The following is a 23,469-nucleotide window of genomic DNA, read 5'->3' as shown; positions in this document are numbered from 1 at the left end:
GAGAGAACGCCTTAGTTAGGATGTGGGACCGAGGATCTTTACTTTTTGTGGGACGGGTGAGGTCCACTCGAGGTTTTTTGGTTGTTAATGGGGGGATCGACTATTTTTTAAAGTTTTAATTTGGGGGGAGGGGGGGAGTTCTGGTTTGGTGGGGAAGGGAAGGGAACGATGTATTATGTAGGTATAGTGCCGTTTATTAAGGCGTTATACTATAGCACCTTAATAAACGATGCTATACTTACCCGTTTTTTCATATTCACGTATAACGCCCTTTTAAAAGTCGTTATACCTTAACGGGCAAACGACCGTTAAGGTATAACGCCCTTTAAAAGTGCGCTATATGTATTTTGGTCACTAAGTTTTTTTTCTACCTATTTAGTCCAAAAACTCATTATTTTAGTTCCGGACTCTAAAAAGTGATGCCTCAACTAATGTACAATAGAGTTGTAACTCACAAGTTATATAGCAGATGATGGCCAAATTGGAAAAGGAAAGATACTCGGAACTGTCTATATCAGTTTCATCCTTTAGAAGCATATCACATTTCAGATGTGATGAAATAAGATAAACAACACATGGGAACTTGAATGTTCATCAAAAAGCATATACTCCTACATTTCAGATCTGATGAAATAGGATAAACAAAACATGGGAACTTGAATAGGTTCATCAAATCTATGACCTGCTTAAGAGAGTTGCTTTGAGCTTTTTAAGAAAGAATGCATCACATATACATTAAGTAGCTATAGTGGTGATCAAGCTACTTGATTCTTAAACAATCACGGCCGCTGAAGTAGAAGGAAAATGGAGACATAATGGCATGAAGATAGTCACTGAATAAGGCTACAGTAATATAAGACCTAGCCAATCTCCTGCCACAGCCGGGTAATGTTGCTAGCAGAATCCATAATGATCATGGAAACCGTCACATAATAGGAACGGAGAAGACAGTCTAACAAATAATCCCGCTACACCCAAGTAAAAATGTGCAGCCGGAGAAAAGAAATTCTCGCAAATAATACATAAGGCTCAAACTTATTGTATGTGACTCCTATCCATGACAAGCCTCGTCTGTTCTCCTTATGGACATGTTTGCCAAAAACCATCACCATATCGCCACCAAAATGGACTTCTCCATCTCTTAGTCACACTCAAACTCACAAACTGAGTCTGTCTGACACATTAGGCTTCAAGGACAATGGAGATCAATTACCAACATGATTTTATCTTCAATTTCGATTTAGGACACAAGAAACCATGGCATAAAAGGCAAAAGAGGTTCTACTGTCTCCCTTCAACTGACAAAGTCAAAGATCCGAGAAACAACAGTCACATATTTACTAATATAAAAGATTGTTTATAACATCTACTAAGATATTGCAAATCTATCAGCAGAATATTGACGCCGCTTAACAGACTCGAATTCACTCGAAGGCCCAGGCATTCTCTCTCCTGACTTCTTCCTCTTCCTCAGGAGTGAAGTCATTCTTAATGTTGAATGTCTTACGGATCTCCTCCGGGGTCTTCCCTTTGATCATGTCTGCAACTGTCTGGCATGTCAGATCAAGCAAGCTCTTTATGTTCAAATAGTTGGCAGCCTGTAAAAAGATAAGAACAAACAATTTACTGCAACTGCAATGTAAACTTAACCTCTAAAAGCACTCAACAAAAAAAAGGTAATACCCAAATCTCTATACAGGAAAGTTGAGAGAACTAGATATTAGATGGGATGCTCCTTGTAACTCATCAACTAGCAAATATAATAGCAATAATTAAAAGGAAATGTAAAACCAATATAAAAGGAAATACATAAAAGAAATTGTCAGCCACTCAATAGTCAACAGGATTCAAAAGGCAAGCAACAACTCAGGGAGAGGGATATCAAACATGTAAACAAACCGTGCTACAGGAATGTCCAAACTAACACTTGTTTCCTGAAAGGTAACAAACTAAGTATGACTACAAGTTCTACAGGTATTACAGACTAGTAGACACTGACATGTCCGCGCGAGTGGATCTAGCTTCAAGTTTATCCTTATTGTCTTAAGCATCCAAATTTCTTAATCTGAATATTAAACAAAAGAATATTGGGTAGTTAATTTATACAAATACGAGCTCAGAACAGTCAAATGCCGGTACCAATAACCGATAACAGTTCAAAAATTCTGGATAAACCGTAGAAACATTAAATCAATAATGTCAAGTACAGCTCGTTCTCATTTCAGGAATTTAGGCATGCTTTCAAGTATAACAGTTAAAAACCAACCCAACACGGATAAAGCAGGTCAATTGCTAGTTAGCACGAGGACAGTACATCTCTATGCCTACATGTCAAGTATACACGTAAATCAACACTATCACAATGGATTCCATCGATAGTATTTACACTTAGCACTATACGGGTGCCTGGCATAACTGCCCATCATCAAGCATATATATAAAACATTGTGCCTGCGCCCACTGCTGGCATGTCAGCTTTCGGCGGAGCAGATCCTGCCCAAGCACCTATTATAATCACTTAGCCCAATAATGAGGCCTAGTGCATGCGTCGCCACAAAATGGTAACACTCAGCCCAATATGGGCCTGGTGTACGCGTCACCTCATAATCAGTACCAAACCGGCTCTAAGGCCCAAACATATCTTCTTTACACTTACAAGCATATCTTCTTACCCATTGTTTTAGAATGAGCCATGGAAATTATTCACTATAATAATACACTTTTAAGTTTTAACTAAGCAAACATGAAAAAAAGGAGAAGAAAACTACCAGAAATAAGAGACTATCAAAAGAAGCGGTCAAAATTTATTTCATTAGTTCAAACGCATCAAATAACACCTAAAAACCAACTGCAGTTAGTTGCATACCGCAACAGAGTGACTACGTATTGAAATGTCATGGACCTGAATAAGGCGGAATGATGTAGACGACCTTGCCTAGTTTGGGATTGAAGCATAGTTGATTGATTATATTTATACAATATATATTACCCATGAAGCTTATACAGGTGCAGACTAGAGTAGAAGCTCACCCTATGAAAATTGAGGCAGCAAATAAATGCCAAGGCGGAATGATGTAGACGACCTTGCCTAGTTTGGGATTGAAGCATAGTTAATTGATTATATTTATACAATATATATTACCCATGAAGCTTATACAGGTGCAGACTAGAGTAGAAGCTCAACCTATGAAAATTGAGGCAGCAAATAAATGCCAAGAACACGGGCAATGGAAGCCAAAAGTAGAAGGTGCATCAACAACAACAAATATGGCTCTGCCCCAAATAGCTTGAAATCGGCTATATGAATCCTCAGTGACCACGCTACTCCATTTAAATCATCTCATGCCAATATTTATGCAAATAATGAATGTGCATTAACAAACTTCTATAAATCCACACATAAACAAAAATATCAAAAATTGCAAAGCTGATGACACAAAACTAATAATGATAGTTTACACAACTACCAATCCACAAGGCCCAAAAAAAAAAGCAAGGAAACAATCAAGCCAAATAACACTCCAACAGTTTTCATTTATAAGGAACTATTACTAGAGGAGCCACATAGTTCTCTTTCCCTACAAACTTTTCATGGATTTAAGTTATATATACTGACAACAATAACAACAACGACCCAGTAAAATCCTACTGGTGGGGTTTGGGAAGGGTGGTGTGTACGCAGACCTTACCCCTACCCCGAGGGAGCAGAGAGGCTGTTTCCGAAACAACCTCGGCTCAAGAAGATGAAAAGAGACAATATCAGTACCACCAACAAATACCATAGGAATAATAACAGCATCATAAAAATCAGAAAATAAATGAAACGCAAAAGCGATATCCGTTAAATAGAACCGACACTATAAAAAACGAAAGAATAGTAAGACACTAACATTAACCACTAGCAGTCTAAGACAAAATCCTATCAGACTAGCCTCACAAAGGTACAAAGTAGGAAAAGACTCAACTACCTCCTAACCTACAACCCTAATACTCGACCTCCACAGCTTTCTATCAAGCGCCATGTCCTCGGAAATCTGAAGCCTCGCCATATCCTGCCTGATCACCTCTCCCCAATACTTCTTAGGTCGTCCTCTATCTCTACTCGTGCCTTCCAAAGCCAGCTGCTCACACCTTCTTACTGGAGCATCTGGGCTTCTCCTCTGTACGTACCCGAACTATCTAAGTCTCGCTGTCATGTCCTCGAAAATCTGAAGCCTCGCCATGTCCTGACCGATTAACTCTCCTCAATACTTTTTAGGCCGCCATCTACTTCTTCTCGTGCCTTCCAAAGCCAGCTGCTCACACCTCCTTACCGGAGCATCTGGGCTTCTCCTTTTGTACGTGCCCAAACCATCTGAGCCTCGCTTCCCACATCTTGTCATCAATGAGAGCCACGCCCACCTTCTCCCGAATATCATCATTCCTAATCTTATCCATCCTAGTGTGCCTGCACATCCACCTCAACATCCTCATTTCTGCTACTTTCATCTTCTAGATACGTGAGCTCTTAAAAGGCCAACACTCAGCCCTATACATCATGGCCGGTCTAACCACCGCTCTATAAAACCTACCTTTGAGTATCGGTGGCACTCTCTTTCACACAGGACTCCAGATACTAACCTCCACTTCATCCACCCCACCCCAATACGGAGTGTGACATTCTCGTCGATCTCCCCTCCCACGGGATAACCGACCCAAAGTACTTGAAACTAACTCTACTTGGGATGACCTGTGATTCAAGCCTCACATCTACGTCCGATTCCCTCGGCTCAACGCTAACTTGCACTCCGGGTATTCCGTCTTAGTCCTGCTTAGCTTGAAACCCTTAGATTCAGGGGTCTGTCTCCAAACCTCCAGCCTCTCGTTAACACCGGCTCGCATCTCATCGATCAGAATTAATGTCGTCAACAAATAACATACACCATGGCACCTCTCCTTGAATATGGTGTGTTAGTGCGTCCATCACCGGGGCAAATAAGAACGGGCTGAACGCAGAACCAGGAAACCGGCACACCTTTTACCTCCAAACATCTCCAGAGAACCTCTCTAAAGACCGTGATAAAGATTTTTTACACTATCAGTGAACATTAAACTATTGATAGCAGTTTAGCTGCTAGTTACCAATTTTATCAGATTACTAATAAATGTTTATCAAGAAACTTACATGTAATTACCTAATAAGTGACCATCAGTGCATATAACTTAAAACTCTTTCTTCATACATATTTAAAATGACTTATAAGTACCTATTCAACGATTTAACGGTCTTACTCAGAACCCTAGATGAATTAAGTAAGATACACATAATAATCTTCACGAAATTCAAAATTAGTATAAACAGCAGTATCAAAATAAAGAGATACAGACCAGGATGAGATCGAAGAGGGTACTCTGGTCAACTTTGACAAAGTCAGCATCGAAAGCCTTGAGATCGTCCTCGACAGCCTTATCTTCCGTCTTAGAGGCGGCGTCCACGTGGCGCTTGCAATACTCAATCACCTTAGCTAAGATCTTGCTCGTCACGTTAGGTAAAGGGATGCTGGTGTCGGCGCAGTCGTCTTCGATCATATGCTTGATTGTCTGCGACTCTACGGCAACTGACTCTTCTACCTCGAAGGTTTCGCCGTCGGAACTCTTCAATACGATCATCTTCATTTTTCAGTAAAGAGGAATTGTGAATTGGAAAACGAATTTACAATCCCTAACAACACTCGGACGAAGCGAATAGAGCTGAGAGAAAGAGAATGCTACAGCCAATGATAGGGGCACCTTTTATATAAGGTTTGCGGGTCAGGCTAAGATCCGTGAATAATTGAGAAATGGGAAAATTATAAAATTGGGATTTGGGAAGCCTTTTTCGGGGGATTAAAATGTTACTCCATTCCCAATCCCAATTCCCAAGTGACGAGGGTCAACTTGCAAACCACTTTTTTTTAAAAAGGGTATGCAAAAAAAAACAAATTAATATATGTATATACATGTAATAAATTCCACATATTTCAAATCTGCTGACTCAAAAATGTACTAGAATTACTAAATTATTTTAATAAAAAAATATTCAAAATTATTTAAGTATCACAAAAAGTTACTAGACTAATTTTTGTAATAAAATATCACTCAATTTTGCCTAAATATCACATAAAATTATTGTCATAACTGTTGTGATTTTGCTTTTATTGAGCCGAGGGTATACCGGAAACAGTTTCTCTATCTTCACCATGTAAGGTAAGGTCTGCATATATACTACCCTTCTCAAACCCCATTTGTGGAAATATAATAGGTATGTTGTTATTTTTGTATCACATAAAATCACTAGATTATTGAACTCACAAATTCAATAGTTTGTAACCAAAAAGTTGCAATAGAATCAACTATGAACTTGCACAATGTATACGGTCGAAATAGATTTTGGCCTTCCGTACGTTTGTTCGAGCTCGAATAGTAAGCGATCGAAGTAAGAGCTTGAGACGAGTTCCGAGGATAGTACATACAAGCCTCGAGTTCCAAGACCGATCGAGGAATCGGCTCGATATCATTATCGAGCCCATGACCAAATCGAACCGCAAGGCAAGAAGAAGGTTGTCGGAGATGCACCGACCGATTGACATTCACCCCGAATGTTGAACTCGAACTCAAGGCCGAGGGCTCGATCCAATACTGAGATCGAGCCAGTATCGAGCTCGCAGACAGGAGCCGTTGCAACCGCACTAGGGGAGAGAATCTTGGCAGGAATCGAGGAAGAGACAATTCATCATGGATTCTCCATTATGTATTTTTTATTATTATAAATAAAGTAACATCCCCCTACTATAAAGAGGGGGGAATCCTTGTAAGCAGAGGGGACATTGCAAGAACAGACTACTTCTATTTATTGAAGAATAAATCTCTTAAACTTTTTTACTCAACACACTCACTCTTCTAGTTCAATAATTTATATCTCATTTCTATATCCAAGAATCTAAACATTTTCACTTTTACGTACGATTTATGTCATGTTATATCACATATCCTTAGAACTACTTATAAATTCAACAATATCTGATTTTTTTAACAGTTTGGCGCCCACCATGGGGCTAAGGATAACAGTGATTATTTGATACAAATCCGCAATACGCACCAGTTTACAACTCCGAATCAGCAATGGCAAACTCTCGATTCATGGCTTTACCTATCGACTACGAAGCCGGCCTTCAAGATGAAACCAACAACTTGATACCCAGGGCCGGAAGGCCATTTAACGATGTCACTGAAGCTCGAGTCGAAGTACCTGAAATCCGAGTCAAAGTACCACTAGACGTCAATTCACAAGTGGCTTTTGAGGCGAACCAACGTTCCGAACCGGAAAAAAGCATTCAGGGCGGTATTCGATCCGTAGCTCGAGATGCCCATAATGTGGAGGAGATCGGAGTCAGCTTACGGATGATCTTCAAGATGTTACAAGCCCAGCAAATAGCGATAGCTCAGTTGCAGAGCCAAATTCAGGTACAAAGCAGATCGGAGCCTGATCCGCTTCTGAAAATCACACACAGAACGGAGCCAGCCATAGTGAAGTCAAATGAGCAAGAATCGGGTACTACTCCTGAAATTACCAAATTGCTCGAAGAACTCACAAAACGAGTCGAAGCCAACAATAAAAAAGTAGAAACATATAATTCCAGGGTCGATCAGATCCCGGGAGCTCCACCAATGATAAAAGGGTTGGATTCGAAGAAATTCATCCAAAAGCCTTTTCCCTCGAGTGCAGCCCCAAAACCAATCCCAAAAAAATTTCATATGCCCGAAATTCCCAAATATAACGGTATGACCGATCCCAACGAACACGGAGCCTCTTACACGTGTGCCATCAAGGGTAACGATCTGGAAGACCACGAGATCGAATCCGTGTTATTAAAGAAATTTGGAGAGACCCTCTCGAAGGGAGCGATGATTTGGTATCATAATTTGCCCCCAAATTCCATCGATTCTTTTGCCATGTTAGCGGACTCGTTTGTAAAGGTGTATGCTGGTACCATAAAGGTTGCAACAAGAAAATCGAACCTCTTCAAAGTAAAGCAAAACGGTAATGAAATGCTGAGGGAGTTCGTGTCCCGATTTCAAATAGAACGCATGGAATTGCCACCGGTCACAGATGACTGGGCCGTCCAAGCTTTCACCCAAGGGTTGAATGAGCAAAGTTTAATAGTATCACGTCGGCTGAAGCATAATTTGATCGAGTATCCAGCAATGACTTAGGCAGACGTGCACAACCGATAGCAGTCAAAAATCAGGGTCGAAGACGACTAGTTGGGAGCTCCTTCCGGATCCATGCACCAGAACAGGGCAGCTATCAAAAACTAGAAGGATATCGACAGAGAACGAAGATCGAACAAAGACCGATATCAACCGTACGCCACAGATCGAATGAACAATGGCTCGGCACTCAACTTCGCTCAGAACAATCGAGGACAAAATTCCCGGGGGCTTATGAGCAAGAGTGGCTTCGATAAATATGGTGATCCCATAGAGGCACCCCAGCTATCGGAGTACAATTTCAGCGTCGACACATCGAGCATTGTATCGGCGATCGGAAGAATCAAAGATACTAGGTGGCCCAGACCCATGCAAACTGACCCTTCCCAAAGAAACCCGAATTTGATGTGCAAGTATCATGGAACGCATGGCCATAGGACTGAGGATTGCAGACAATTAAGAGAAGAGGTATCCCGCCTATTCGATGAGGGCCACCTTCGAGAGTTCCTCAGCGACAGAGCCAGGAATCACTTCAGAGAAAGGGACGCCAGCAAAAAGGATAAACAAGAGGAACCTCTGCATATCATCCATATGATCATCGGTGGGGTCGATACTCCGCAGGACCCCGTGCTCAAGTAAGGCAAGATACCGACCACAGGGGAAAAACGAACTCGAGGTTATGTACCCGACGACACTTTATCATTCGGAATTGAAGAAGTCGAGGGCATCTCTCAACCTCACAACGACGCTCTGGTAATTTCTATCCTATTAAATAAAGCTCAAGTTAAGCGTGCTTTAGTGGATCCAGGTAGCTCTACGAATATCATCCGATCTTGGGTAGTGGAGCAGCTCGGGTCTTGAACGGTTTCAATATGGCCAGTGAAACGACTAAAGGGGAGATTACTCTACCAGTGAATGTAGTTGGAACCATCCAAAATACCAAATTCCATGTAATCGAAGGGGATATGAGATACAATGCCCTACTTGGAAGACCTTGGATCCATAATATGAAGGCAGTGCCTTCGACCCTCCACCAAGTAATGAAATTTCCTACGTCGGACGGCGTAAAAACAATATACGGAGAGCAACATGCTGCGAAGAAAATGTTTATGGTTGCTGAGGTAACACTGATGCTAACGCTATCGGTCTCAGAAAGATCGAGCACTAAAGATAGACAAGAAACTAAATAGCAATCACAGCCACCAGTCTCGACCGAACCAGTGGAACAGGAAATAGAGGATGATGAGGAAGAGTTTCTGACACCTCGAGCTTTCATCATCCCCGACGACTCTGATGCCACCAAATCTAAGATCGAAGAACTGGAGCAGGTCATATTAATCGAATATCTGCCCGAGAAAAAGGTATACTTGGGAACGGGATTGACCCCCGAACTCAGGGAAAAACTCATTCGATTTCTTATTGATAACATAGACTGTTTTGCTTGGTCCCATTTAGACATGGCAGGGATCCCACCGTTGATAACGACACACCAGCTGAGCTTGGACCCTAGGTTCAAACCGGTAAAGCAAAAATGAAGACCACAGTACGAGGTAAAACACACATTTGTAAAGGATGAGGTAACTAAACTTCTCAAAATAGGATCAATTCAGGAGGTAAAATATCCCGGGTGGTTAGCCAACGTAATTGTAGTCCCTAAAAGAGGGAACAAACTTAGAATGTGCATAGATTATAAAGATCTAAACAAAGTATGCATACCCTCGCTCCCTGAAGCTGGTCAAATAAATCATCAATGCGCGGCAAGGATACTTGTTCTTGATTCTAACTACCAAAGATTCTTTTCCACTGCCTAGCATCGATTGCATGATTGATGCCACAACCGGCCATGAGATCCTTACTTTTCTCGACGCCTACTCCGGGTACAATCAAATTCGAATGAACCCGGAGGACCGGGAAAAAACTTCATTTATCATCAAGTACGGAACCTATTACTATAATGTAATTCCATTCGGGCTAAAAAATGCAGGAGCTACTTACCAACGCCTAGTGAATAAAATGTTCGAAGACCAAATAGGTAAGTCAATGGAAGATTACATTGATGACATGCTAGTTAAGTCCCTGCGTGTAGAGGACCATTTGACTCATTTGCAGGAAACGTTCAAGATCTTAAGGAAATACAACATGAAGCTCAACCCCAAGAAATGTGCTTTTGGGGTTGGATCGGTCAAGTTCCTTGGTTTCATGGTATCGAATCGGAATCGAGATCAACCCCGACAAAATTAAGGCCATCGAAGATATCACCGCCGTGGATAGCATGAAAGCAGTGTAAAGGCTGACCGGGCGGATAACTGCCTTAGGCCGATTCATTTTGAGATCATCAGATCGAAGCCACAAATTCTTCTCCCTACTCAAAAGGAAGAACGATTTCGCCTAGACCCCGGAATGCCAACATGCACTAGAACAATTGAAGCGGTACCTATCGAGCCCGCCACTACTTTACACTCCGAGGACAGATGAGAAGTTGTACTTATACTTGGCGGTATCGTAAATCGCATTAAGTGGCGTCCTAATTCGAGAAGAGCAAGGTACACAGTTTCCTGTTTGTTATGTAAGTCGGACCTTAGGGGAAGCAGAGGCTAGATACCCTCACTTAGAGAAATTAGCACTTGCACTAATAAGCACCTCTAGAAAGTTAAGACCGTACTTTCAATGTCACCCCATATGCGTTTTGACCACTTACCCGCTTCTCAATATTATGCACAGGCCCGAACTATCGGGTCAATTGGACAAATGGGTCGTCGAACTCAGTGGGTATGATATCGAATATCAGCCCCGTACGACCATTAAGTCCCAAATTTTAGCGGACTTCATTGCTGATTTCACGCCAACCCTCGTACCCGAAGTTAAAAAAGAACTCTTGTTAAAATCGGGTACGTTGTTGGGATTTTGGACCCTCTACACAAATGGTGCTTCAAATGTGAAGGGGTCTGGGCTTGGCATCGTCCTGAAACCTCCCACATGTGGCATTATTAGACAATCCATCAAAACCATTACATTAACTAACAATGAGGCTGAGTACGAGGCTATGATTGCAGGTCTCGAGCTAGCTAAAAGCCTAGGAGCAGAAGTTATTGAAGCCAAATGTGACTCTTTACTAGTGGTAAACCAAGTAAACAAAACTTTCGAGGTTCGAGAAGATAGGATGCAAAGGTATTTGGACAAATTACAGGTAACTCTACACTGTTTCAAAGAATGGACCCTACAACATGTGCCTCGAGAATAAAACTGTGAGGCTGACACACTCGCAAATTTGGGGTCGTCAGTCAAAGAAGATAAGATCGACTCGGGGACTGTCGTTCAACTCTCAAAATCTGTAATCGAGGATGGACATGCCGAAATATATTCCACGAGCTTAACCTGGGATTGGAGGAATAAGTATATTGAATATTTAAAGAACGGAAAACTCCCATCGAACCTTAAAGAATCGAGGGTTCTACGAACCAAGGCTGCTCGATTCACGCTGGTTGAAGATGGAATATTATACAGAAGGACGTTCGACGGACCACTAGCGGTATGTTTGGGACCAGGAGACACGATTATTTTTTACGAGAGGTTCATGAAGGCACTTGTGGAAACCACTCCGGTGCCGAACCGTTAATTCGCAAAAACATCAGAGCAAGGTACTACTGGGATAGCATAGAGAAGGACACTAAGGAGTTCGTTCGAAAATGTAATAAATGTTAAAGGTTTGCACTGATGATCCACCAACCCGGAGAGCATCTTCATTCAGTCATTTCTCCATGACCATTCATGAAATGGGGAATGGATATCGTCGGCCCCCTACCATCGGCCCCAGGTAAAGCGAAATTCATTATGTTTATGACTCACTATTTCTCTAAATAGGTTGAAGCACAGGCGTTCGAAAAGGTAAGAGAAAAAGAAGTTATAGATTTCATCTGGGACCACATCGTGTGTTGATTTGGGATACCGGCAGAAATAACATGCGACAATGGTAGACAGTTTATCGGCGGTAGAGTGACAAAATTCCTCGAAGACCTTAAAATAAAAAGATTACTGTCTACACCATATCATCCTAGCGGGAACGGACATGCCGAATAAACGAACAAGATTATCATCCAAAACATAAAGAAAAGATTGAACGAAGCTAAAGGAAAGTGGAGAGAAATTTTGCCCGAAGTCCTTTAGGCATATCGGACAACATCTAAATTCAGTACAGGAGCAACCCTATTTTCCCTAGTGTATGGATCTGAAGCTTTAATTCCGATCGAAGTCGGGGAACCAAGCGCAAGGTTCCAATATACATCGGAAAAATCGAACTATGAGGCAATGAATAAAAGCCTCGAATTATTAGATAAAAAATGAGAGGCGGCACTGGTTCGAATGGCTGCACAAAAAAAATGAATCGAAAGGTACTACAACAAAAGAACCAACCTCCTCCATTTCAAGGCCGGGGACTTGGTCCTAAGGAAGGTCACCGTTAACACTCAAGATCCTAATGAAGGGAAGCTCGGACCAAATTGGGAAGGACCCTATCAAGTCCTCGATATAGTCGGGAAAGGGTCTTATAAACTTGCAACAATTGATGGAAAACCGTTACCAAACAATTGGAACATATCACTTATCAAACGATATTACTGTTAAGGTATAATTTTCTCCTCTATCGTCTACATACGTACATTCGACACTAACTCATTGCAGGAATTCGACGAAAAACATCAATACCTCTGGTTTCAAAGCACACGTTATACTCTTTTTCCCTCAAGTTCGGCTTTTATCCCAAATGGGTTTTTCCGACAAGGTTTTTAACGAGACAACAACTATGTGCTACCCGGGGACAAATCAACAGTATCCGAAGCTCCGTCATAATCAACCTCGGATACTGGGGGGCTACCAAGCGAATAAATCAAGTTCAGAAAAAGAAAGTTGCACCATATCAAACTCATGACAAACATGGTCTCGATAGAGAAAAGTGTAAGGGCCAAATGGTCAAAACGAACCATGCCCACGTAGTTTTGCTCGGACTCTGGCACAAGATACAAATACATGTGTAATGACTTATAAAGGAGAACTATTTTTTCAGATATCTCATACTTTGAAAAGATTTTCCTGCTTCATGATTCAAACAGGCTTAAAGGCCAACCACCATCAAAAGGATTTTTGATAGCGATCATCAAAAGCCTATGGGATAAGATATTCTGAGTTCGAGTTCGAAACAATTACTCACTCAAATTAAAGCCTAAAGGCTATCTGAGTTCGAGTTTGAAACAATCACTTACTCGGTCATAAAAAGCCTACGGGCTAAGATATTCCGAGTTCGAGTTCGAAACAATCACTCACTCAAATTAAAGCCTAAAGGCTATCTGAGTTCGAGTTCGAAACAATCACTCACTCAAAAAGCCTACGGGCTAAGATATTATGAGTTCGAGTTTAAAACAATCACTCACTCAAATTAAAGCCTAAAGGCTATCTGAGTTCGAGTTCGAAACAATCACTCACTCGGTCATAAAAAGCCTACGGGCTAAGATATTCTGAGTTCGAGTTTGTAACAATCACTCGCTCAATTATTAAAAGCCTAAGGGCTATCTTACTTCGAGTCCGAGCAATCACTCACTCGATCGTAAAAGTCTACGGGCTAATATACTTTGAGTTCGAGTTCGAAACAATCACTTACTCACTTATCAAAATCTAAAGGCTATCTTGCTTCGAGTTCAAATGTTCACTCGACTACTAAACCTGTGGGCTACTTTTATTTTTCGAATTCGGGCAAGCGCCCACTCGACCACTAAGCCTGTGGGCTACTTTTATTTCGAGCTCAAGCGAACACTCACTCGGCCATAAAGGCTACGAAGGCCGAATTCGATGAAATCACCTAAATCCTCATAAAAACATCCGCAATGCATGAATGAAATCTTCACGAAGCAAGATTGTAAAAGAAAAAGATATTTGTATAGATATACAAGGGTGGTTTACATAAATGAATGCAACATAGAAGAAGCTAAGGGCTATGCTTCTGGGTTATCATCGAGAGCGGTCTCTTCTCCACCGGGCTCCCCCCGTCTTCGGACTCGCTCTTGCTACCTTCATCATCATCGTCATCATCGCCATCAGAAGCCAAGGCTTCAGCTTCAGCTTCGAGATTTTTAACCCTTTCTATCTCTTCGGGAAGGTCGAAACCTCGAGCATGTATCTCCTCGAGGGTCTCCCTCCGAGAGTGACACTTAGCAAGTTCGGCAACCCAATGTGCTCGAGTGTCGACAGTATCCGCTGCCTTTCTTGCCTCCATTTGAGCAGCCTCGGCATTAGCCTGATACACGGCAATGGACTTGTCCGCCATGACTTTCGATGACTCAACCTCCGCCTTGGCCTCAACAAGCCGTGTTTCAAGCTCCTCGATACTTTTGGCCTGAGCCGAACCCTTTTGCTTGATGCTTCGAAGCTGAACTTTGGCCGATAATAATTTGGCCAAGATGGTTTCTTTTTCTGCAGCCAGGTGGTCGATCGTCTCCTTTCACCGGTTACATTCGGCCTTGATTTGATCAAATTCTTCCCGAAGCAACCCGATCTTTTCAACCTTTTGCTGCAGCTGAGACAACGAAGGGTTATCTTCCACAGTTGGGTCAAACCCATACTCTAATAGAACGAGGCTCACCTGCTTATCTAGTTCGGCCTCTTCTTCACGAGCCTTAGCCAAATATGCTTGGAGGTCCTTTATAGCCTCGTCCTTTTGGCTGCAAAGAAGTCGCAGAGCATCTCTCCCCCCCGAGACCTTCTGAAGCTTGGCCTCACATTGGTTGAGGTCGACTCGAAACCTGCTAATGGCTTGCACAGTAGGGGAAAAACACACGTCAAGTTTAGAAAAGAACGAAGAAACCAAGCACAGTAAAATCATTACCCGAGAAATGAAATGTTGGGCCTCTTCTAGGAGAAGAGAAGCATCACTGATGTCGGAGGCATCATCGACTCCAATAAAGCAATCCCGAAAAGGGTCCCCTACACTAGAGCCTCCGCCAATATCGGGGGTCTTCAATTCTCGAGCTTCATTTAACGCCTCCTCAGAAAAGGTCGGAAGAGAAGGCAAATGACCCACTGTAATAGTCCCAAGAGAATCGCTCGGGACGCTCTGATCGAGACTCGGGGTACCGTAACCGACCCCGACCGATATAGCCGTCATCGGCTCAGAAGGTCTGGCGACCTCGATAACTTTCGCAGATCGGATCACCAAAGCCGAGGTATCATCATCATCTTCTTCTTCTTCTCTCAGTTGTTGGACCGAGTCCATCGAAAGTGCGATTGCCTTCCTCCTCACCCTTCGAGTTTTGGGCTTGGGATCCTCTAGCCGAGAGACGGCTTTTCGCTTCTTATTTTTCCTCAGTTCCGGGACCGGGGACTTGGTTCCTTCTTCACCACTCGAAGGCCTCAAAATGGCATCTTTGGTTACACCTGTATGAAAGAAAACCGGTAACGAATGGAGCATAAAAAACATTTTGAAGAACATGAGAAGTGACCCTTACCGTGATTCTTGGCCTCCCATCTACCTTTTGTCAAATCACGCCAAGCACGTTCGGCATAAGAGGAAGTCGAGGCTAACTTCTGAACCCAATCCTCGAGGTCGGGTACCGCTTGTGACATCCAAGGGGCAGCTGTATATCAGAGAAAGATATTAGATAGAATCGGAGAAAGATACGAAAAGCAATGCCTTATGAAAACCACTTACAGTCAAAATTTCATTCCTCGGGGAACCACATCTTCTCTTCCGGAATGAGATCACGGGTCCTCACCCGAATATAACGGCCCATCCAACCCCGATCCTTGTCTTTGTCGATGCTCGACATCAAAGCTTTCGATGCCCGACGATGAAGCCTGATTAGTCCTCGAAGGATTTGAGGCCGATATAATCGTATGAGGTGGTTTAGGGTAAAATCCAGCCCTCCGGCTTTATCGGAGAATAAGTGAAGTAAGGTTACTATACGCCATAGAGAAGGATGATTTTGACCGAGGGTGACCTAATATCTTTTGCAAAAATCAATGATCACTAGATGGACGGGACCCAACGTGAAGGGATAAGTATAAACACTTAAAAACCCCTCCACGTGAGTGATGACGCTCTCTTCGAGAGAGGGAATTTGCAACACAACCTCGGAACCCCAGTTGCAGTCTTTCCTCACAGCCTCGAGATGGCCCTCTGTTATCGAGCACATGTACATCGACATATGCTCACATCGACCCCGGAATAGACGAAGGATTTTCAACCTTAAAATCGATCTTCAGAGTATACGGGCTAGGAACGTACTCATGGGGAGACGCTCCACCGGCGCCTTGTCGCCGGACGGCCGTGAAGAGGAAGCTTTCTCCTTCTGAGGTACGGTTTGTGAAGTTTTTTCCATTGATGTAAGAGAAAGAAAGCAAAGGAAGATAAAGGTTGATGGTGCTAAATGCTGATGAAGGTGGCTCTACAAGCGGCAAAACAGAGGCAGAAGGAGTAAGAAAATTTGGGAGATTGAAGATGTAAAAGTGGTAAATGATAAATGGAAGGGCTATTTATAGGCTTATACCATGGCGGTTCAATATCAGCGATGGCCGACCACCGTCTGACGTGCGTTGAATACCTTGAAAAACTAAATCGACGGGACAACTATCACATACGTCACGATCGAGCCCAGTGAAAACGTCAGCTTATAATCCGATCGAGCCGTCAGAAATCATATCGCTTCTCACCACATTCTTCCTGAGAAACATGGGGACTATATGTATACGGTCGAAATAGATTTCGGCCTCCGTTCGTTTGTTCGAGATCGAATGGTAAGCGATCGAAGTGAGAGCTCGAGACGAGTTCCGAGGATAGTACAAACAAGCCTCGAGCTCCAAGACCGATCGAGGAATCGCCTCGATATCATTATCGAGCCCATGACCAAATCGAACCGCAAGGCAAGAAGAAGGTTGTCGGAGATGCACCGACCCATTGACACTCACCCTGAATGTCGAACTCGAACTCAAGGCCAAGGGATCGATCCAATACCGAGCTCGAGCCAGTATGAAGCTCGCAGACAGGAGCTGTTGCAACCGCACTAGGGGAGAGAATCTTGGCAGGAAGAGATAATTCATCATGGATTCTCCACTATATATTTTTTATTATTATAAATAAAGTAACATCCCCCTACTATAAAGAGGGGGAATCCTTGTAAGCAGAGGGGACATTGCAAGAACAGACTACTTCTATTTCAATAATTTATATCTCATTTCTATTTCAAGAGCAGAGGGGACATTGTAACACACTCACTCTTCTAGTTCAATAATTTATATCTCATTTCTATAGCCAAGAATCGTACGATTTATGTAAGGCTATATCACATATCCTTAGAACTACTTATAAATTCAACTATATCCGATTTTTCGGGTAAACACACAATAATACTATAACTTCAAATTGGACCATGCGCTGCTTCATTAATCAGTTTGTGAATCTTGGTAAAACCCCTTAGTGAGGAAAATTGCTATTATTACATGAAATATATAAAATATAATTCAATAAGTTCACCGTATAACTATAGGAAAATGTTTCGTTACTTGTAAAGTTTGGCAAACTCTCATCTCCAACATAGATCAACAGTCTAATGACTCAATTGCATTTATCACCAAGAGAATTGTAAGGATCGTTTTTTCCCCATTCAAATTGTAAGTGATAAGAGATTATTTCTTCATTTTAATACAGGTGATCTATGTCTCACTTGGTCAATTGATTTTGTGGCTCTTTACAAAACAATTTTAGTTTTATGTCAAATTTCTCAATAAATCGTAATTTTTACACGTAAGAGATTACAAGCTTCTTAATTTAACATTCAATTTAGTGATAATACTAAGTTGTTTTGCATTTATTGGGCTTCAATATGTTACCTCTTCAATGTTGGAATCTTTACACAAATAGCCAATCATATTTATTATTTATTTTTTCTAGCCGTATATATAGATTATACATTAATTATACACAACTATACACATATAATATATAAATTATGTATATGTTATACCACCACCGCGCATTTTTAGTTTAAATGGTTAGATGCACGGCTATTTGGGTTAATTCTTCTTCAACGTTCTCCTTCATGGGGAAATGGACGTATGCCTAACACTGTTGGGTTGGGTCGAGTTCAAAGCCCACTTTATCCTTCCACTCCATTATAATGTTTCTGTTCAAAACAAAGAGATAAAAATGAAGCAAGTTCAACTCTTATTACCCTTTGTGAATTGTGATGCATTCAGAAAATTAAAACTTCTCATAACAATTAATTCTTCTATTTGGCCATCTTAGGATCCACTGTATGTTTGTATGTCCTTATTTGTTAAATTGTTTTGATCTTGAAAATGACAATGAGATATAATTCCAAAACGTTTGAAATAATATTTACATTGTTAGAAAAACAAAGAAATAAAATTTATAAAAAAAAGCTTTTATACCCATTAAAAACATCTAGTAAGATTACAACTAAAGAAAATTTATTTTACTTTGAATAAATTCCATCTAAAGCAGAATGGGAAGAAGTAATATATAGAATCCCGTCTAAATAAAGAGGCATCTCTTAATAAATAAGAAGTAAACACGCAACAAAAATAAATTTAAATTGAAATAAATATATAAAGAGCAAGTTGTTTGAGGAAGGTTGTTATTCTATTTGCATTTAACCAACATTCATAGAAGTAAGTGTAAGCATTTAAATTTTATCGAATCTAAATCGATAAAATAATTTGGATTATATTTTAAATTCAAGATATATTAGTCCCAATAAATATTATGGGCTAATATAATTCAATTAAGAGATTTTTACGTTGTAGAGCCATTAGTAAGCAAATATTTATATAAACAATATTACTTTTGTTTTATTTCATATGTAGCACATTCATTTACAGATATAGCATATCTCAAAATTGATACATTACCATCGGTCTTTATTTTTTAAAACTGACCCATGATTCAAGGGATTATGTATTAAAGATTAAAAGTCTCCCATATTCCACCAAATTTTCTAAATTATAGTGATTATTTCTCCACTAATCTCTCCATCACCCCGAACCCAAAATCTCACTCTTTTCGTTCTTTCTCTCATCAGGTAAGGCAAAATCTTACCCAAAACTCTTTCCTCTTCCCTTCTTATCATAAACTGCAAATTACATAGCAAAGAATAAGGTGAAACTCATTAAGATTGTTGATTCCATCGCTACAGCCTCTGAAATCGATAAGGAATAGAAGAAGAAAATAATTCACTGAATATATATATATATATATTTAGAGAAATACAATGTATAATAATGGTATTAAGGCATAACATTATATATAACTAGCATAATGATATTTCAAGAAATCTAGTATAATGATATTTCAAGAAATACTAATGTAATAATATACCTTTGTTCTTTTTAATAAGAAAGTATTACCTGGTATAATAATTATATAAAATTACATTGTTTATAATGTATATATACCTCAAATATACATTACATTTTTCATGAAACGTATGTATTTTATTTTTTCAAAATATAAAGATGTATACTTTCGCTAGAGTTTATGTTATATAAAAAGGTACTAGTACTCTTTTTTCTAGTAAAAAGATCCATATATGAAAAGTATAAAATCCGTTGTGGAATGAATTAGTTTCCAACAAAAATAGAGATTGTTGCAATATTTTTCGGTCTAGTAATGTAATATATATTCATATATAATATTACTATTCATCATGTATTCAATAATTATACAACATAATATATTATTAAAGAATATATTATAAGTATAACAATTAGAGTTGAAAGCAGTTAATGAGAGCAGGTAATGCATTAATTGAGGGAGAGAAAGTTGTGGGAATGATTGTTTCAACATTATAGAATTGTGTTAGAAATGTAGTTAATTAGGTGCCATATTTGTTAATTACTTATTAGTGCTAGGACTCTGTAAAAGTTTCTTAAATATTGGCTAAATATATTTTTTTCCCTTCAATTAATTATATAATCCAATATATATAGATTAAATAAATAAATCTTAATCCATTGGGTTAGCCCATTTAATTGGGCTAAAGTGATGAGCCCACTTCATTAAGCCCAAAATGTCATGTTCCAAGAGGCCCAGTTTGGTACCACGTGTTAAATGACGTGGCACGCCAAGTCAAACGGAAGAGCCAACATGATCATGCTACGTATGCCAAGTCACATTAAAAGGCCAATGAAACCGCGACACGTGTGCAAGTGACATGTTCTGGCCAATCAAATGCGGTCTTGTCACACTTCAATTTGATTGGTCAGAAAGAGTTTGTTCTTATCATAACTCTTCCCACCCATAAATATAAATAGGGGTCTTCATAACCCAGAAAAGACACCAGAAGTTATAACAAGAAGCAAGAAAGAGCTCGTGGATCAAACGCTGCAAATTCCTCCATAAGTTTCAAACTTCAAGTAATCAAGTTCAAGTTCAAGCTCAAGAACGAAGAACAAATCAAGTTTAAGCTCAAGAACGAAGAACAAATCAATATTCAAGGAGTACGAGTTCAAATCAAAGTTCGTGCTAGTTGAATTTAAGATCATCATTCGTGACAACAAATATAAGTTCAAGCTTAAGCTCAAAGGCCCTTGAATTTATTTACTATTGAAAAGAAGAATCAGAGGATTCATAGAGATTGTACACTCAAATTATTTGAAATCAAATACTACGATTGTTGCAATATTTTTCGGTCTTAAATTTATTTTCTCGACACAAATTTATTGTCTACAAATTCTGGCACGCCCAGTGGGACAATCTCTACCTCTCATCTCAACTTTTCAATCACCAAAGTTAAAGAACATTGAAATGGATTCAAAGAAAATCAACTCCAGTTCAACTTCCACCAAGGCTGCTAATTTCAGGTTTTATGTTGATGTGGAAAGCATCCTCGATGTTACTTTTGGAAGCTTTGGACCAGTTACAAGGAGCAAAGCAAGCTCGTTAGGACAACAAACACCCTAAGTACTGTCCGCATCAACCCCTGTTTTCGGATCTTCATCCTCAAAAGGAGCAAGATCTTCCATAAACGCACCTGAAGGAGGAAGCGATGTTGCTGGAAAGATCAAGAAAACTCTTGCTTTGTTGGACCTCTATGGATCCAAGCACTCTGCTGTGAAGGAAAATGATGATGCTTCAAGTGATGGATCCTCCCCACTTACACCACATAACGTGAGTCAATCGAGGATCGATCTGTGTGACAAACCATGTTACTCTCCATCGTCCACAACAATCATGCAAGCCATGGTGAAAAATACTTCATTTGTGGATGAGCAGTTGGAAAACTTGACGGAAGCAATCGCAGGCTTGACCACTTGCATGCAAAATCAAGACGCTAGAATCGACAAGCTAACAGATAGGGTAGGAATCTTGATAGAATAAGAATCCACCCACGCACATGGCAAGCTCCCAGAAGTTCGAGAGAGTGATTCTCCCCCAAGACAAGTAACATCCGCTAAGGCTATCCCTGTCTCATCTGAAGGGATGATTCCAATCGATCAACTGAAGGAATTCATTGAAGGAACCATTAAGAACAAGTATGAAGTTGCTGCCAAGTCCTCCCTTACATATGCAAAGACATACACTGCCAGGGTCGATATGTTGAAGATGCCTGCTGGCTATCAACCTCCAAAGTTTCAACAGTTTGATGGTAAAGGTAATCCAAAGCAACATGTGGCGCACTTCATTGAGACGTGCAACAATGCTAGGACTTATGAAGATTACCTCGTCAAGCAGTTTGTCCGCTCGCTAAAAGGAAATGCTTTTGACTGGTACACATACCTCGAGGCTGGATCTACTGATAGTTGGGATCAACTAGAGCAAGAGTTCCTCAATCGTTTTTATAACACGAGACGTACTGTGAGTATGATAGAACTTACAAATACAAGTCAACAAAAGAGTGAACAAATTATCGACTTTATCAATTGTTAGAGGAATGCAAGCCTTAACTGCAAAGAGAGGCTTAATGAAGCTTCTGGCATAGATATGTGCATCCAAGGCATGCATTGGGGACTCCGCTACATCTTGCAAGGTATCAAGCCTAGCACATTTGAAGAACTCGCGACTCGTGCCCACGACATGGAGTTAAGTATGGCCTCCGCTGGAAACGAAAGAATGCCTATATATGAATGTCAACACATCACATGTGAAGTTCACAACGAAGGTGATCAAGAAGCAGAGTACGAAATCCACTTCTTTTCAAGATAAACCAAGTGGGAAGTTGACTCTAAAAGAAATGCAAGAGAAAGAGTACCCATTTCTAGATTCTGATGTGCCAACAATTTTTGAAGAGCTCCTCGAGTTAAATCTCATTGAGCTTCCGGAGATGAAGCGGCCAAAAGAAGCTGGGAAAATAGATGACCCAAATTACTGCAAATGTCATCGACTTGTGAGCCACCCTTTGGAGAGGTGATTTGTTTTCAAGGACAAAGTTATGGACTTGGATCGTGAAAAGAAGATCGTGCTTGAAGATGAGAAAGCAAGTGCAAACCAAGTCTCTATCACATTTGGCTCATTCAGTCCAGATGAATTATGTAGTTTTAAAGAAGTAAAGATGAAGAATTATTCGAGAACAACAAAGTTGAACACGATCAACTTGATGATGATGAAGGTTAGACGTTGGTGACTTATTGTAGGTGCCACAGAAGGAGCCCACGAAAAGAATCAATAGAACAACCAACAAGAAAAATGATGGTAAAAAGACCAAGAAAACAGAATCCAGTTAGGCGTTTGGGAAAGCAAAAGTGGAGGTGTACCACCCTCAAAAGCCACGACATCCAATGACCTTGGAGGATTATTTTCCATGTTGGTTTCGCATGAAGATTTCCCGTGACAGTATTGAGGCCTCTTATTACAATGCTGATAAAGGGGAAGAAAAGAGTGATGACCTACCGTTGGCACCATCTCCAGAAAAGGTCATCGAGTCTATCCCTCTAGAAGTTAATGCGTGTGAGGAAAATGTTACGTTCACAAATGACGACCTTCTACTAGATGACACTCTTCATAACCTCCCATTGTACATGGTTGGCTATATGCGTGATGAAAGGGTAAATCGAATTTTGGTTGATGGAGGATCCTCAGTTAATATCTTGCCAATTCGCACTGTGAAAGAACTTGGTATTCCCATGAACGAACTCTCGGAAAGTCGTGTGATGATCCAAGAATTCAACCAAGGGGGGCAAAGAGCCATAGGTGCGATCAGGTTGGGAATCAACATTGAAGATATGCAATCAAGTGCATGGCTG

General features: G+C 40.6%; 1 protein-coding gene across 2 annotated transcripts in view; it reads right to left on the bottom strand.

Annotated features, from left to right (window-relative positions):
* Nucleotides 1-1,263: 1,263 nt before the first annotated feature.
* LOC104112244 (SKP1-like protein 1A) overlaps nt 1,264-23,469 on the bottom strand; it is a 67,720-nt gene continuing 45,514 nt past the window's right edge. The window contains exons 2-3 of one of the 2 annotated variants that reach the window (XM_070186298.1): nt 5,368-5,701; nt 1,264-1,598 (exon numbers count right to left, since the gene is read on the bottom strand). In XM_070186298.1, the coding sequence (XP_070042399.1) occupies nt 1,425-1,598; nt 5,368-5,655 (462 nt within the window). In that variant the 5' untranslated portion in view covers nt 5,656-5,701 and the 3' untranslated portion in view covers nt 1,264-1,424. Of the gene's footprint in view, nt 1,599-5,367; nt 5,899-23,469 lie in introns of those variants that run through there. The other variant, XM_009622111.4, reaches the window with a different exon arrangement.

Source organism: Nicotiana tomentosiformis, chromosome 10, assembly GCF_000390325.3.
Source record: "Nicotiana tomentosiformis chromosome 10, ASM39032v3, whole genome shotgun sequence".
Classification (NCBI taxonomy): domain Eukaryota; kingdom Viridiplantae; phylum Streptophyta; class Magnoliopsida; order Solanales; family Solanaceae; genus Nicotiana; species Nicotiana tomentosiformis.
The sequence above is the reverse complement of the archived record's forward strand: the minus strand, read 5'-3'. Positions and strand labels throughout refer to the sequence as shown.